This window comes from Lytechinus variegatus, chromosome 12, assembly GCF_018143015.1.
Source record: "Lytechinus variegatus isolate NC3 chromosome 12, Lvar_3.0, whole genome shotgun sequence".
NCBI classification, from domain to species: domain Eukaryota; kingdom Metazoa; phylum Echinodermata; class Echinoidea; order Temnopleuroida; family Toxopneustidae; genus Lytechinus; species Lytechinus variegatus.
Window position 1 is genome coordinate 19,513,156 of NC_054751.1, and position 16,472 is coordinate 19,529,627.

General features: G+C 37.5%; 1 protein-coding gene across 1 annotated transcript; it reads right to left on the reverse strand.

The window, feature by feature from the left end:
* Positions 1 to 1,665: 1,665 nt before the first annotated feature.
* On the reverse strand, positions 1,666 to 16,419 carry LOC121425276. Its single transcript, XM_041621301.1, has 5 exons — positions 15,772 to 16,419; positions 9,060 to 9,222; positions 6,877 to 7,017; positions 5,361 to 5,550; positions 1,666 to 4,905 (listed from the first exon to the last, which is right to left on the reverse strand). Exons 2-5 carry the CDS (start codon positions 9,189 to 9,191, stop codon positions 3,803 to 3,805), a joined length of 1,566 nt encoding a protein of 521 aa, XP_041477235.1. The 5' UTR covers positions 9,192 to 9,222; positions 15,772 to 16,419; the 3' UTR covers positions 1,666 to 3,802.
* Between the last annotated feature and the right edge of the window lie 53 nt (positions 16,420 to 16,472).

A 16,472-nucleotide genomic window follows, 5' to 3' on the forward strand; every position in this document is an offset into this window, starting at 1 on the left:
GAGAGCAAATTATTAACCGGTGTCTTCGTTTGATAGTTCAGGTTCCAAAGTTTTATATATTTTCTTGAAGTGAATTAGTTACGCCACAGTGGGTATCGTAACAGAGCGGACGGTTCATGGAACCGTCCGCTCTGTTACGATGCCCATGATAGCCGTAAAAAATATTGATAAGCCTTGAACTGCCATCACCAAAATTGACAAATGGGAGTTTTGGGGGTTTTTGTACACGTTTAAAAATCCCCGTATACGTAGCCATTGAGGTAGGGGATTCCTAAAATGTTTAATATTGAGCTTAATATTTAGCCATTATGCACCCCCACCTTTCCTCCCTATTTCCACAGCTCGGCCCGATTTACGCCACTGAATTGGATTTATCTACAGTAGTAGTAGCATTCCCAATTTATTTTCACGAGAAAATAAGGTCTCAGATGATCATCATTGATTTTATAATATTTCTATATTTGACGTCAGGTTGAACTCACTGGTATGGTCGGAACTAATAAGTGGTTGCAACATTCGCATCGTCACAAAGCCTTTCCAAAACCCTTATTTTGATATAGATTTTGACATTTTGAGTCTTTAACAAAATATGTTTATGGAATGCTTGGTATCAAAAAATTGGAATACATGAGAAAACGGCTGTCCAAATGTATTATCCGCTGGTTAAAACTTCATGGAAGCCCTATAACACAAAGGTTTAGTGATTAATCATTAATATAAAAGGATTAGTTCCTAGTCAGTCTAATGAGCAGAACGCGCATGCAACGACGATCTCGATATAGGCCATTTCATCTACCGATCAATCGCTAACCTTTGTGTTACCATGGTTACGGGGCCCAGATGTTTTACAAAATCCTCAACAGTTCAACGAATTCATGTCAGAAACACTCGCCATTCAAACAATATTGAAGAAATAATAGGTCAAAACGACACAAATGCAATGTTTGTATATAAATATTTACTAATATTATAAAATATATTCTACTAAAATTACCATATACGTCAAACCCGATCGCAACAAATATTATGGTTTAAAAGGCTAAAACTGGTGATATATTAAAATTATTCATCCTATAGGCATATTAGTAATTAAATTGTAAAAAAAAACTTTCAAGCAGAGATCGTGAGCATAACCTTTATATTGGAATTGAACACCTACATCGTATTCTCCTACATGTGAATATTTAAAAAGTAAATTACAATTATTAATAGGGTCTGTTGAAAATTAAAAACAAATTAAAGGATAGAAAAGGGCTATATCAAATCATATTGACTATGACGTCTCTTAATACATGTAGATAGAAATCATTATTGAAAAAAAATGTAGATAAAGTAATAAAATATGGAGATCAGGACACCAGGTTACCGTTGAATAAAAACCTACTATGATTTGTGACTTAAATATCATAGTAAATATCATGAAAATTTGTTCATGTTATTTGACTGCTGAACCCAGCTCCCACGTTAGCTACCATAATGGCAAAGTTGCCATAATAGTAAGTTTACATTTTATTGCAACGCTTGACAATGGAGCTTTGAACACAAATTTCTCCACTGATCTTGTATTGTGGCCCTGAAGGAACATCGCAAAGAGGCCAAAATCGCAAATATTGATGACAAAATTCGCGACATCGTGAACTTCGTCGTGAATTTGTTTTGCTTGGGCGGCACGCGCATACGGAACTCTTGCCGAGACTTTTAACGACGCTTTCTGTGAAAGTGGTAGGTTTTAACTTTAAATTTGATCGTTTTGTACAAAGTGGAATAAGTATGTAGATTTGTTAGATCTAAGGCTGCCATCGCCTACGCTATCTAATTCTAAGTAAGTTGTTGAAGACTACCGGTAGGCTTAGATCGATATGTCTCGTTTCTTCAGTGCCAAGCCCATGCCAATATGCACGTGTTCGACTCGAAATCACAGTCGTCTTCTAGCGCTTATACTAGGACCGCCCAAGCAAAACAGATTCACGATGACATTCGCGACTTTCGTCGTGAATAATTCGCGAAGAAATTGGTGAGGAAATTTACGATGCCGTGAATTTCCTCGTGTAATTCTTGATTTGGTCTATTTGCGATGCCCCTTCAGATCCACCATACTCTTTACATTTATTTTTATACGACTGATCGCAATTAAAAGAATTTCTTACAAAACAGTTCTTCATATACGTCCCATATTGTATGAAACTTGTACATTTATCGTTTATTAATATTGTACGAGGTAATTGCACACGATATTGTCGAAGCAATTGAACGTGAAGTTAGCACTAAAAATTAAGAAAAGTGTATATTTTTGCCCCCCCCCCCGCAATACAATACCCGGAGTTCCGTTTGGAGCGCAACTCTGCAAACTTTTTAGTTACATGTAGCGCCATGTTATGGTGCACAGTTGTAACCAATAGGGAAGGTGCAAATTTGCACTTTTAAACGCTGTATCACATAGCGAACATGCAACTCTGCATTCTTTGTGGTGCAAGCTGGTGTTTGGGCATGCTTACAGAGGGACGAAATTCATATATTTCTATTAGTATAGCAAAGTATGGAGAAAACTTTTAATATCTGTTAGTGTGTACAAGCTTTCTCCCGTTTTTACGTTTCCACGTGCATCATCCGTAATCTTTAAAAGGCTTCATTTGGTTGCTACCATCAAAGAACCAGATAAACATGACCCGTATAATCCAATAATGTGTCGTGATCTCGTGGTTAATTATTGCAGGGATTACATGTATTGTACATGTGACATTTACCCGGAGGTGAATGGGTACCTCGCAGGAATTTATTCCTTGAAATGCCGAGCGCTGGAAAGCTGCTTGAGCTACAGCCGGGAAAAATAATATCCAAGTCCTTTAGAAGCGCATAGAGACGTTATTCATAATGTAATATTCGCTGTACAAGAACTGACTATTGTTATTATAGTTATCAACTTCTAAAGCATTCGGTTTTCTCAATCAAACATATTTGATCTCGCTTCGCAATTTGTCATGTTAGACGATTACCTAAAGGAGTTTTATTTAAAACTCATTCTAGACAATGCCTTATACAGGCTGTTGAAGTTTGAAGATTTCGTTTGCCTCAGATCCACATATTTCGGACCAAGGCTGTACACACTCTAGGTATAAATAATTAAACATCTTGCTATAGTAATCAGAATATTTGTCTACTTTAGCGAATGTTTACATAAACTTTGGAATTGAGGGATTCGGAGAGTTATAACATCAATATAATATAAACAATTGTACTAGATTCTAATAGCATCAACAGGTCTTCCAATATCCCCCAACTCCAATTGTACGTAATTCCATCGGAAGTTCGTATGATTTGTAAAATTTATAGCAATCACGTGACAGTGACGTTGGATTAAAAGAGTAAGTCAGCAAAAAAATCATTTTGATAAACCTTCAATTTACACTGAAGAACAACGCGTAATTCTCCTAAATGTTGATTTTATACCATTGACATCGGAACTTGGTCAAAATAAAATGAACTCTTAATATTTCTTTCTACACATCGACCATGTTCCATGCCTTATTGAATTATCGACTACTATTTTGGCTTCATAATTTTCACAAGCTCCTTTAGAGCTCACAAGCTTGATGTACTTCTTCTTTCAACTGATGCATGAGAAGGTTGAGTGTAGGGAACATGCAACATTTTACAGATGTGAATAGTTTGAATAACACTTTAAACTTAACGCTACGAAACTAAATTTGTTTCACTTCTGACGATTGCTAATTAAAACTACAGGCACACGTTGTGGCAAAATTTTGGCGGGTGTTGTCCTTTTAAGAGGCAATATATCTTGATGTCAGCGAGCTGGTTTGTCCCTTTTCCTTTTCCTCTTCCTGCAGAACAGTCTCTCCCAGCATTTAACAAACACGTCATCGAACCATCGTTTTGCATTGTTGAGCGTGAAAGATTCCACGGCGAATGAGAGAAATGCAGAGAGCATCAACATACCAAGGATCATCATGGTGATGGACACCAGGGTGGCGGATGTCTTCTGCTCCTGTGTCAAGGTTTGGCCTCTCGTGTAATAAAACATGTCCCCAAACCCTACCGTCGAGATGGTGATGATATCGAAATAGAAAGAATCAATGAGAGACCAGCCCTCTGGCACAAAGTTAGAATAATAGATCAAGAGAGTAGTCAGGCAAAGGTACGCTGCGAAGAACAGCACAACAAACCATATAGGTACACTTGCACCGTTGGTTCCTGAAGAACTGTTGCAATCACTGGAGTTGATATTGCTGTTGTTCTCGTTTATTTCGTTGTCCGATACAATGGGACCATCTTCTTCTACACCTACAATGGTTGTGTCACTCCTGTTGTATCCATGATCACCATGGTTTACCGATCCGTTGATAATATCTCGCATCTGTGAATCGTGGGTGACCTGTTCCTTTGACGGATGTTCCCACTCATTTTCTGTATCCCCTCCTCCAGAACTTTCCGTTTTATTACCCCCACTTTGCTTTACCGCTGAATGGTTGGGCGCCAGCAATAAGCCGTTTTGCCTCGGTCTAAACGCAAATTGGTTGTTACCACCATGTACCTGCATATCCGTATCGGAGTCAGATTGCTCTATGGCTCCATTGATAAAACTGGAGTCTCGTTTGTTCTTTGTCATCTCTTTGTTATGGTTACTCTGATTTGCGGCGTTGATCCGATTGGGACCAATGATGCTTAAGGTACTAACAGAGCGCGGTGGACGGACATCGACGCGTCTTCCGCGTTTTTCTTGGCACGACATACGCAGATTGTGGAGCGATTGGTAGGTTTTCGTAACGACACAGACAATCCCTCGCCCCACCCATCCTATAAGAGTGATATTGAGGGGAATACCGATGATAGCGTACAGGAGACACAAGAGACGTCCAGTGTGAGTTCGAGGAACTAGGATGCCATAACCTGCGTTGCATTGACAAAGAAGAGAAAAGATACAGAACATTATTTGTAATTGACTTATTATTAGCAGTGAATTGTGCTATATTTTATAATATGGAACAAAAATCTAGTTGTAAATCGCATTTCAAAGAATTTTGGTTTTTTTCCTTACCACAAGTTCTCAAAACTTTTATCTATTTTGTTTCTTATAGTCAACAAGAATGTAGATTTTTTTTCATTGCATTAATTGAAGACGTGAATACATGCGTATTCATCTTCAGTTTGTTTCACCACTATTCTACACTGTGTTTTCTGTCTGTTCTTGGTGCAGAGTCAAAATGTGTATCTGCTGGTGATATGTTTGGAAATAAATTGTTCTTTCTGAAAATACTAATTTTTGTGTTTCCCATGTAAATTTAAGTAAACACGATTCAAACTACAATATGTATTTGAAACCAAGTCCCGATGAATGAACTTACCAATTGTTGAAACAACAGTGAGACAGAAATGAAGGCCTCCAAGGAAACTCCACTCGAGGCCCTTATCCTGGTGAATTTCGAATACGATGGTGTCGGCGAGGTCGGCTATTTGGCAGTCAGTTTTGTTCGTTCCATTCACTACCGAGTAAGATTCTCCGCTAATGTTGCATCTCCTTCCCCTCTCCCATGCCTGTGAGGTGTAAGGAAAGCGAAGTCAGATAAAATGATCTTCTTCAAATAATCAAATGAGCTTGTCGGTTCGAGCATGGACCTACTAGTAGGTCCATGGTTCGAAAAAGCTCTTCATCGATCTTTTCATGAATACATCCCACGTTATTTGCAAAAGTTCGGGTTGCCCAATCAGACTAAACTGATCAGTCTCATCGACTCGACTCTTTCATGTTCTTTACTCAAGAACCGACCTTTTGTCGATTCCAAAATAATACTTATATTATATATGGTTGCTCCAACGTTTTGAAAATAACCTGGGGCTGTTTTTTTAGAAAGCTGAGGTTACGTGACTACCCTATGACCCGATGTTCCCTAATAAGCCGAAGAAATCAGTATTCTGAAATACATGTACGTTCGACCTTATTTGAAGACATGTTTGAAACGTAAACTGCGTCATGCACATGTAGAATGGAGTATACATTGGGTGACGACCTCTGAACTTCAGAACTTTGGGTAAGTTTGATTCCAATGGTGCATATGTAGCCAAACACATCAGCCAGACAGGAATAAGTATTTTTGTGACATTAAAAAAAAATCAAATGGCAAAGTGGATGTGATACGTTTCCATGCAACCGGACTAAAAGCCTGGTCACACCGCCCGAGCGTTGTTGGAGCGGTCGTGGAGCGGAGAGAGAAAAAAATCATCACCGCTCGCTACCGTTCACCATTTTCTATTTCGATTGTTTGTTTGTTTTGCTCGATTTTTCCCCCAATTTTGTGAGCGAAATTCGACCCTCTCTCCCTACCGCACCACGACCGCTCCAACAACGCTCGGGCGGTGTGACCAGGCCTTAAGGTGACGTGTCAGATGGGATTTCGTTTGGCATGAGAACGAAAATCTGAAGTCTCTAAATTTTGCATTTACAGGTACCACTGTAATGGTTCGACCCAACATTTAAATTGTTAGACTCAGCTTTATGCACGGTTGGATGGAGCATGTGGAAAGGTTGTCATTCCTCCGACCTTTCAAATTGTTCATTTGCCTTTTCAGTTTCTAGAGTGATTTCTAACAGATGCCTTACACACCCATGAACTCGGGTCCAAAACTGTACTGAAGAGTCATCCATTCACTGAACAGTCGTTCAAGTGCCAGGATTGAATCTACTCCAAATACTCCTACTAAAATATACATGTATGTGTCTGCTTTAATTCCCCACAAATGTGCCAAATCTAAATATTGTATTCAAATCACAATTCATGTTCTATTTTCAAAAAATGAGATGTCATATAGTATAGGGGTTTTAACATGTTGTAGGGAATAACTGAACAGTGGTTCTGCAAATACCTCAATGACAATATTTGCGAAGTAGTCCCTTTCCGCCTGTCTCTGAAGCATGAGCTGCGGTCCTTCGATGCTGCTAAACATCCAGGCACCGCCGCAGAGGTATAAGACCCATACAATGGCGGGAAACACCGTGATGGCCACCTGTAATATAAAACGTTATATAATCATCAATTTGATTACACAGATTCCGAGTATAAATACACCAATTTTGAGAGTAAAGCATGCTTTTCATTCAATTAGGAATCATGATCCTTTTTAGTAAGTACAGTATTAAGCTACCTCCATCAAGCGCCAGGCCCTGGCGAAGGATATTATCATGATGATGGATATACATTGTAGCGTACAACATGTATTTAATGACTTCACTGGAAAAAAAAACAGAGCCCCTTTGCACCATCAGTTTGCGATCAAACACAACTTCTACAATCAAAATCAACTTGATTTTTACCATAAAGTTTACCAAAAGGCAAGCATAAAACTTGCAGTTGCTTATGATTTATTGGGTTAATCTAAATCCGAGTTGGTTTGAGACAAAAGAAGCCGTTCTTCTGATTGTGTATAAAAATGAGACCAAATTGTTGTATACAGTTAAGGGGCGTCGGAAACTTGACAGCTTTGGCAACGAGATTCAATTTTTTGACGAAGTTCCCCCCCCCCCGAAAAAAATCTAATTCTTTCTTCGACCTTTTCATATATTAGGCTACATTATGGTTTTGTTAATTTAGTTCTCCTCAAGAAAAATATTAAAAGAATAATCATATAGATTGATTAATGAATGAATCATTAAACATGTTAAATCAAAAAGTAAAAAAAAAGGAGACTGACATTATAAAACCCAATTTTTATATTGTAAGTAGACGTGCGTCTTAATATCTAAATGTGTCGTTGAGCAAAACAGGGAAAGTTTCATAGACACGTAACACGTGAATTGCTTATACCCCCTTTGCACCTACGCTACGTCAACAGAAAATGGCCACCACGCAGTGGGAGCTGCTGCCACGTACGGTACTAAGAGCGTAGCGAGAACTGCTATTGACGTGATATAATCTGCATGATCTCCGGAGGCCAATTTTCCGCTACGTGGACTTTGACTTTGAACATGTCCAAAGTCCACGTAGCAGGAGCGCCGTCTGATCAGTGCGTAGTAATGACGCAGCAAGGACCTACTGGCAGCTCCAACGACGTAGCGTAGACGTGGTTGAACGGAAAGAAGAGCAACAACTCTGTCCATGTCGACTGCGCGGCCGCCAAGCACATTTAGTAGTCACTACGTCCTATAGATCAGGTGAAGTTCCCGCTACGCTGTTGGAGTTCCGAAGAAAAAATAGCACATGTGAAATTTTCAAGTGTGTGCTACGTCGCGCCAGGTTCTTAAGAAGTTCCCACTAGGTTTATTTTGCGCGCAAAAGCGGTCCATGTTGCGTCGAAGCGGTTCTCGCTACGTTCTGACTATCTCCAGCAGATTGCCGTACTTGTTGCACCCTCGTCTATTTGGGCGTAGTGTCAACTTGGTGTGCGTGATGGCCGCGTAGTGGCGGCGTAGCAGCAGTATAGAAGACATGGACAGAGTTGTTGCCACGTTCTTCCCGTGTCTTCCACGTTTATGCTACATTGGTGGAGTTGTTAGTAGGTCTTTACTGCGTCATTACTACGCACTGTTCCGATGGCGCTCCCGCTAAGGGGACTTTGGACATGTTCAAAGAGCACGTGGCGAAAAATTGGTCTCTGGAGATCATGCAGACTATGTCACGTCAACAACAGTTCTCGCTATGCTCTGAGTACGCTGTAGTAGTTCCCACAGCGTCATGGCCATCTTTCTTCGACGCGGCGAGAACTGCATGGACGTAGCGTTGGTGTAATTGGGTATCAGTTGGCGCTACGTCGAAATCGACGAGACAAAGAAAGTCGCGCAATCTGCTGGGTGTAGTCAGAATATAGCGGGAACCGTTTCGACGCAGCATGGACCGGTCCTGCGCGCAGAATAGACTCAGTGCGCACACCACACACGCAGCATAAACTTCACAATAACGTGGCGCGGACGTAGCACGCTCGTAAAAATTTCACATCTTTTGAGAAGTTCAAACAAAGTTAGCGCCACGTCCGAGGGTTTATTCTGAACTTCAAGAACGTAGCGGGAACTTCGTCTGGTGTAAAGGTGAATTACTCGCAGTTCGTCGACTTACCTTAAAACAGCGCCCTCTCGTAGTGTTAGACTGGCCATTGTTCATTGTAATGTCTCCTTTCTCGTTGTCGAGTCCGTCCGTCATCTCTGAAGAGAGGGCAGGATGCACGTCACTACATGATACACGAGTCATCCGCTAACCTTACTGCCGGATGATTAAGCGACTGTGGTGTGAAAGAAAATTGATTTTTTTTTAAGATATATGAATATCGCTTGAAATGTTATAATTACTACTAGAAATGTATTCGTTAGGCAACCGAGTGTTCTATGGTGATCTCGTTGACTGAAAACACACCATCATGCATGCATGTTTGGCGTAGATCGAAAAGGAGTGGATTGATTAGTTTTGCTCTCGTGGACACGATTTTAACTTCACTTCAAATTTTGGTTTTTATTACTTTTTTATTACAAGAGTCTTCGAAACTTAATAGTTCGCATTCGATGCTGTTTAAAATGACTGGTTTGTTGCATTAATTCAAAAGCAAAATGATGATTCTAATATACATGTGTACATGTATGCTTCAAAAATTAGGTTATTGAATTTCTTCCGTTTGTAGATTTTATCTAATAAAATCCAATTTTGAAAAATTCGAAAAAGGGTCCATGCACATTACATGTATAGTATTTGGTGGTGACCCGACAAAAATGCAGAAAAACCTTATTACATTTATAAAACATTGGAAATAAGTTTTAAACATTACTAAGCCATCCAAAGTTACATGTAGTTTCTGCTGCACCATCTTTTTTATCACGCAAGTCATGTGGTTAGAGTATTGGACTCGTAATCGCAAGGTTGTGAATTCGAATCCCCACTCTGGCATTGTCTCCACTCTGACATAAAAGGTCAGCCACTATGACTGTAACTGATAAACCTAGACGTAAAATGTTTCCTAGGTAATTGGTTATATACCTGCTTGGCGTTTACGAGCAAAACGCTGCCTTGCCGAGTTCCTACAGGAGTCACCGTAATCGTAGGTAAATTGTCCTCGTAATTTTGATATCCCTTTTTGAATCGTTTGTTTTCAGGTCATCAAATGATCAGAGCATTTTTTTCTTTAAAGGTATTGTTTAACTTTTTGAGCAGCCGATTTAAAAAATTATCAAACCAAGATGAAACATGTATACAAGTGCATGTATAAGAACTAATAAACCCTGAAAACAACCATTTTTTAGAATGAAAAGCCTAAACTACAAGGCAAACCCCGATTTTGTAAATAGGCGTCTCATATACACCTAAATAGTACACATAAGTGTATGGGATGAAATTAAGATGGTGTTCCCGGTCACTTTATATTTCAATTTTTGAAGCAATTAAAAAATTATTTTCGAACACAATTTTTTCAGGGCTTCATTTTTGTTACATATCACAGACACAGGTGACAAGTGTGACCTTCTAGCTCAGATTTTTTTTTAAAGTCAAACCAATGTTAACCAATCACTTTAACACAAGATTAAAACTTACGGCTTGTGGTTTGGTAAATTATGCATGTAGCCCAATGGGTTGACATTTGGATTGGTTTAGACACATATTCCATTTTTGACACCATACCTCAAGAGCAGACAAAGCAGAATTGGCAAACACTTCGAAAAACATGAGATCCCAATCAGAGGCGGATCCAGGATTTTTCATAGGAAAATTTGACAAGCAAAAAAAAAATAAAAGCTTTTTTGGGGGGAATCTTCACTAAACTAATCCGATGTCATTTTGTTCCAGGAAAAATTGAAAAGCAAAAAGGTTCCTCACTCGCGTAAGCACGACATTATTTCCTAAAAAAGAAAAATGTGCCTCTCAAAGGGGGGCACGGGCCTGATGTGCCACTACCTAAGTCCGCCACTGGTCCCAAAGAGTGTCTTCAGTTCTGTTCCGAGAGTTTAATTTCGACAGGAAATAGAACCTCTCACTTCCCTGATTTCAAATGAAAAATTACTTGCAAAGCAGCTCTCTACATGCTCTAGGAAAAATGTACGCTTGCTGCTTGGCAGCGCCCTCAAGCGTACGTGTTAAACTAATCAGGATTAACATTAATATTATGATTACATGTATTATTTAATGTTATCTTCACTTATCTTTTTAATCATCACTGTGAATCATTATGTCTGTTATTACTCTACAGTAATTACCATCATCATCATCATCATCATTATTATCATTATTTTATTCACCATCATTTTTTCATCATTATAATGATATGAATAAGTTTGCAGTGAACACTGATTTCATGCATGTATAAATGATAAAATATACATCTGTAAAAAACATGTAATTGTAACAATATAATCTTACATGTAGATTCAGCTGTGGCACAGTTACCTAAACTGGACTTTGTGAAATCAAGAAATCTAAATTGAAAAACAAAGATAGATAGATAGATGGATAGATAGATAGACAGACAGACATAGATAGATAAATAGATAGATAGATAGACAGACAGACAGACAGACATAGATAGATAGATAGATAGATAGACAGACAGACAGACAGACAGACAGACATAGATAGATAGATAGATAGATAGATAGACAGACAGACAGATAGATAGATAGATAGACAGACAGACAGACAGACATAGATGGATGGATGGATGGATGGATGTAGATAGACAGACAGACAGACATAGATAGATAGATAGATAGATAGATAGATAGACAGACATAGATGGATGGATGGATGGATGGATGTAGATAGACAGACAGACAGATAAAGGAATCAAATGCAAAAAGAGGACGTTAAAGTAATATGATCTGTACAAAAAATATAAATGTAACGTGGGTTCAACATTATGAGCCAGTGGCTTTTTGGAGAAGAAAGTTGAATGATTTCTGCAGATTTTAACAATTACAATAACAAAAACCATCGCACGAAAGATCACACAGCTAAGCAAAGATGGAAAAATTAAAATATTACTGCTTGAAAAACAAAAGCCCTGACATTTTACTTAAATGTCATGCTTATATTAACAATTTCTTAACAATTATAAACACAATATCTCCAAAAATTCTTTGTCACATATTTTTATATAATTTATATTCTGTACATGTACTTGTAATACTTGTGTGGTCATTGTATAAAGTTATGTACGAACTCATTTTCAAATCTTTGCCACAACTGGCGTGTACTTTTAACGTTATTATCACCATCACTATTATTATCCTATACATGTACATGTAGATGCAATAATCATTCATCATTATCATAATCATTATTATCATCACCATATTTGTTGCTGCTGTTATTAAGCTTCAGATTGCCAATAACATCTTTCATTTTATTGTGCATATAATTTGAATATGTTTGATAAAATTCGAAATATGCATCATCATATTCAATATTTTTGCACATTTGACATTGCAATTCTAGAACGAATTCTATACATGTATGTTAAATTTTATGATTTGCTAAGATGAATAAAAACAAAATAGTCTATTTTGATTATATCCAATACTTTAATTTCATGCAATCATGTATCAATTGGAATGACTATAACTCATTTGATTTGAGTTTCTTTTCGATACTATTGAAATATTTTAGATCTCAGTAAAGCTTTCGTTAAATCAGCTAACGTATGATCACATGCGTCATGTACATATTTAAAAGGGGTTTTCCCTGTAAGCGTCATGTTATAGTGGTCCAGACACCTGACTTTGAATCAGAGGGTCGTGGGTTCCAATCCTATTCCAAGCATTATTTTTTTCAGCAAAAAAACCCGCACATCACGTTACCCTCAATCCAGGTAACGTAATTTAGTACCCGATAGGATTGCAATTCTAGAACGAATTCTATACATGTATGTTAAATTTTATGATTTGCTAAGATGAATAAAAACAAAATAGTCTATTTTGATTATATCCAATACTTTAATTTCATGCAATCATGTATCAATTGAAATGACTGTAACTCATTTGATTTGGCTTTATTTTATCATATCCAATATTTTAATTTTATGCAATCATGTATCAATTGAAATGACTATAACTCATTTGATTTGGGTTTTTTTATACTATTGAAATATTTTAGATCTCCGTAAAGCTTTTGTTAAATCAGCTAACGTATGATCACATGCATCATGTACATATTTAAAAGGTTTTTTTCCCTGCACAGCAAAAACTGTGGTGTTAACCAATGTACATAGAGGACCACACCATTTATTTTACACCGGCGTTAGATTGGTGGTGTTAGTTTTGGTTGTTACATTTACACTCGTTGGTGTTATGTTCAATCTCTAGGTTGTTATTTTAACACCTAAGGGTGTGGTCCTCTATTAACACCAATTGGTGTCAGTTTTAACACCACAATTTTTACAGTGTGTAAACAACATGTTATAGTGGTCCAGACACTTGACTTTGAATCAGAGGGTCGTGGGTTCCAATCCTATTCCACGCATTATTTTTTCAGCAAAAAACCCCGCACATTATGTCACCCTCAACCCAGGTAAGGGGATTTAATACACGATAGGATATTTTCCTTGAATGCTTTAGGGGTAATGTTTACAATTATGGTTTAAAAAAATTAAAGGTGGTCTGTGCACCATCAAAATGAGGAAACTTGTATGAACTCAACTATAGAATAGAAAGTTACTACGACATTGTTAGACCGACCTAGAAGAGAGAAAAAACAATATTTTATCTTACAATTGACTACAATCTGACCATATACAGTGTATCTGGCAATTAAGGGCAAAAATTGCTGGCTTATTTTTCCCAATTTTTTAGACCAAGTGCAATAATCTTCAACATTGTTTACCAATTGATTATTGAAATGCGATTGTTTGAAAACTGACACCCCCCCTCCCCCGAAGATACCGATTAATTTGATTTTTTTTGTGCCACCCCTTAACCAAAAAGGAGTGGCATTTCTATCTACATCACTCTTTTTATCTTGTATTTTTAAAAAATAAAAAAGTTTTATGCATTATTGATACCAACGTGTGCACATACCTTTTTAATAAATATAAGAAAGATAAACGATTCATTATCAATAGAAAAAACATATACGTGCACATGTTAGCTTGTGCTTCTCCATGAAAAAAATGTCATTAGTGAACATAGTTTTGAAAAAGCAAAACAACTTGTATTTTGTAAAGTGAGACAGATGGGTGTCTTGATTGTAAAACATCTGTTAGCGCCTAACCATGTTTTGAATATTGCGGTTCAGCTACAAAATTAATGTCGCAGGAGCAAATGTTGTGTCACCTTTTAGACATGTACATGTATGCATCCAGTACATACAGTACCTGCACTATGCCCTGGTTCAAAAGTCAAATCGAGTATTTTTACCACAGTATTTATCACAATATCTACAACATTTATATTATTCGTGTTCTTTGCTTAACGTGTCATGCGGTCTATTCCAATTAAGTATGTGAACCTTCCCCCCCCCCAGAAAATGAACAGATTCAAAGTGTTCAAAATTCAACCATGTTTTAGATACATGTATTTAATTTCTGAATTTTGGTGATAAAATATGACATACAATAAGGTTTACTTCTATGGGCTTGCCAGACATTGTAATGTTGCTGTTTACATGTATATTTTACACTCACTGAAGGAATGCGTGGTGGGGTTTACTAACTTATGAACAAAACTGTTTGTACATGTGTGTATGTATGTATGTATATCTATGTATATATATATATATATATTAGTATAGATATTCAAATTGATGAACAATTTTGGGGGGTTTCATACGCAAATCTTATCAACTTACGACAATTTTTTTGTATTTGTAAAAAAAAATCCTCTATTGCTTAACTGGAATGAAATACTGCACTGTAAAAACTGTGGTGTTAAAACTGATACCAGTTGGTGTTAATAGAGGACCGCACCCTGAGGTGTTAAAATAGCACCCTAGAGATTGAACATAACACCAAAGAGTGTAAATGTAACAACCATATATGTGTTGTAATAACACCACCAATTTAACTCAGGTGTAAAATAGCTGGTGTGGTCCTCTATGTACACCACAGTTTTTGCTGTGTGGCCTACATGTACACACGAAGCCTATTCATAACATTATGAACAAAATCTAAACCATTTTCATGATCGTACTTTTGAATTGTACTGTATATAATGTTGAAACGTTTAATGTTCTAGAAAATGCTGGCTTCATGGAACGAATATGCTTTCTTTATGATCAATAACAGGTAATTTGTTATTATTTTAAATGTATACGGTATTTTTCCTGTCTGATCGCTACTATTATGAAGTTATGGGATAATGTATATCCTCCCCTCTAACGGAAATAATGTATAGGCCTGCTGGTAAGAATAAAAAATCCAATAATTGGTGGATCAGACCAATATTGAAAACACGCCAATACCAATACTGCGCGAAAAAAATTACATATTCATGATATTTGACTTCAGGAATCACGTGTACAGAACTTTAAAAAAATCAATCTTTGATCGAAATCATCATCATCAGAATCATTAGAATGACATAACTGTATTATGAGATTCGCATTTATCCTTAGGGTTTTAACTACATTTTATTCGATCTAAAATAGGAAAAACAAACATTCAGTGCAATCCATGAATTCACAGTGTACTTCGTATACATGCGCTATCACTGTTACATAATTGTCAACACACTCTGGGATGTGCATTTCGCATCCGCAAAAATACATCGAAATGATAAGTTTGTTGTTTTTTATATCATTTGAAAAAAAAACATATCTCAAGCAGAATACTGTTCAATGCTTCGAAAAATAATCTTACCTCGCAATTGCAAGCATTGGTATTAATCCTCACGTATAAATCCAGAGTGGAAGTATTTGAACAAGATGGCGTCGGATATACCACTTTCAATGCACCTTACGAACTTTCTTTTTTTTTCTTTTGTTGTTTATGTTACCGTCCTCTTTTACCCCCTATAGTTAAAAGAGGAGCACAAACCGAAACGTAAAAGCTCCCCTATTGTGGAAATCAGGAGGGCTATTCAAGCGATGCCAACCCCCTTAGCTACTTGCTTTACATGACAATAGCCAAGTGGTTGACGCGATCTATTGGCGTTTGACCAAAGGGGTGCTGACTGTACCGCTATACTTACGGCTCAAATCGATACGAAGTGGTAATAAGGATATATGCAGGGCAGAGTTTCAGGGATAAAGCCTGTTGTTATTGGTGTATCTAGGGGCACGGGTATATATTTGTTTCGGAGACAATTCGATGATGTCATCACGTCGTGGGGATACAACGTATTGTGATGGAAGATAGTTTAGAAAACAAGAATAGAGGGGAAGGGGCAATACACAGGGGCAAAGCACGAAGTGACCAACGTAAAACAGAATGTCGAATATCTCACTTCCCCTCTCTCCACCTTTCTTCATCTCTCTCTCCCTCTCTCTTCTCATCTTCTCATTTTTTAACCTCCTCTCCCTTATAATTAATGTTCACTTTATTCCCCTTTCTTTCTCCCT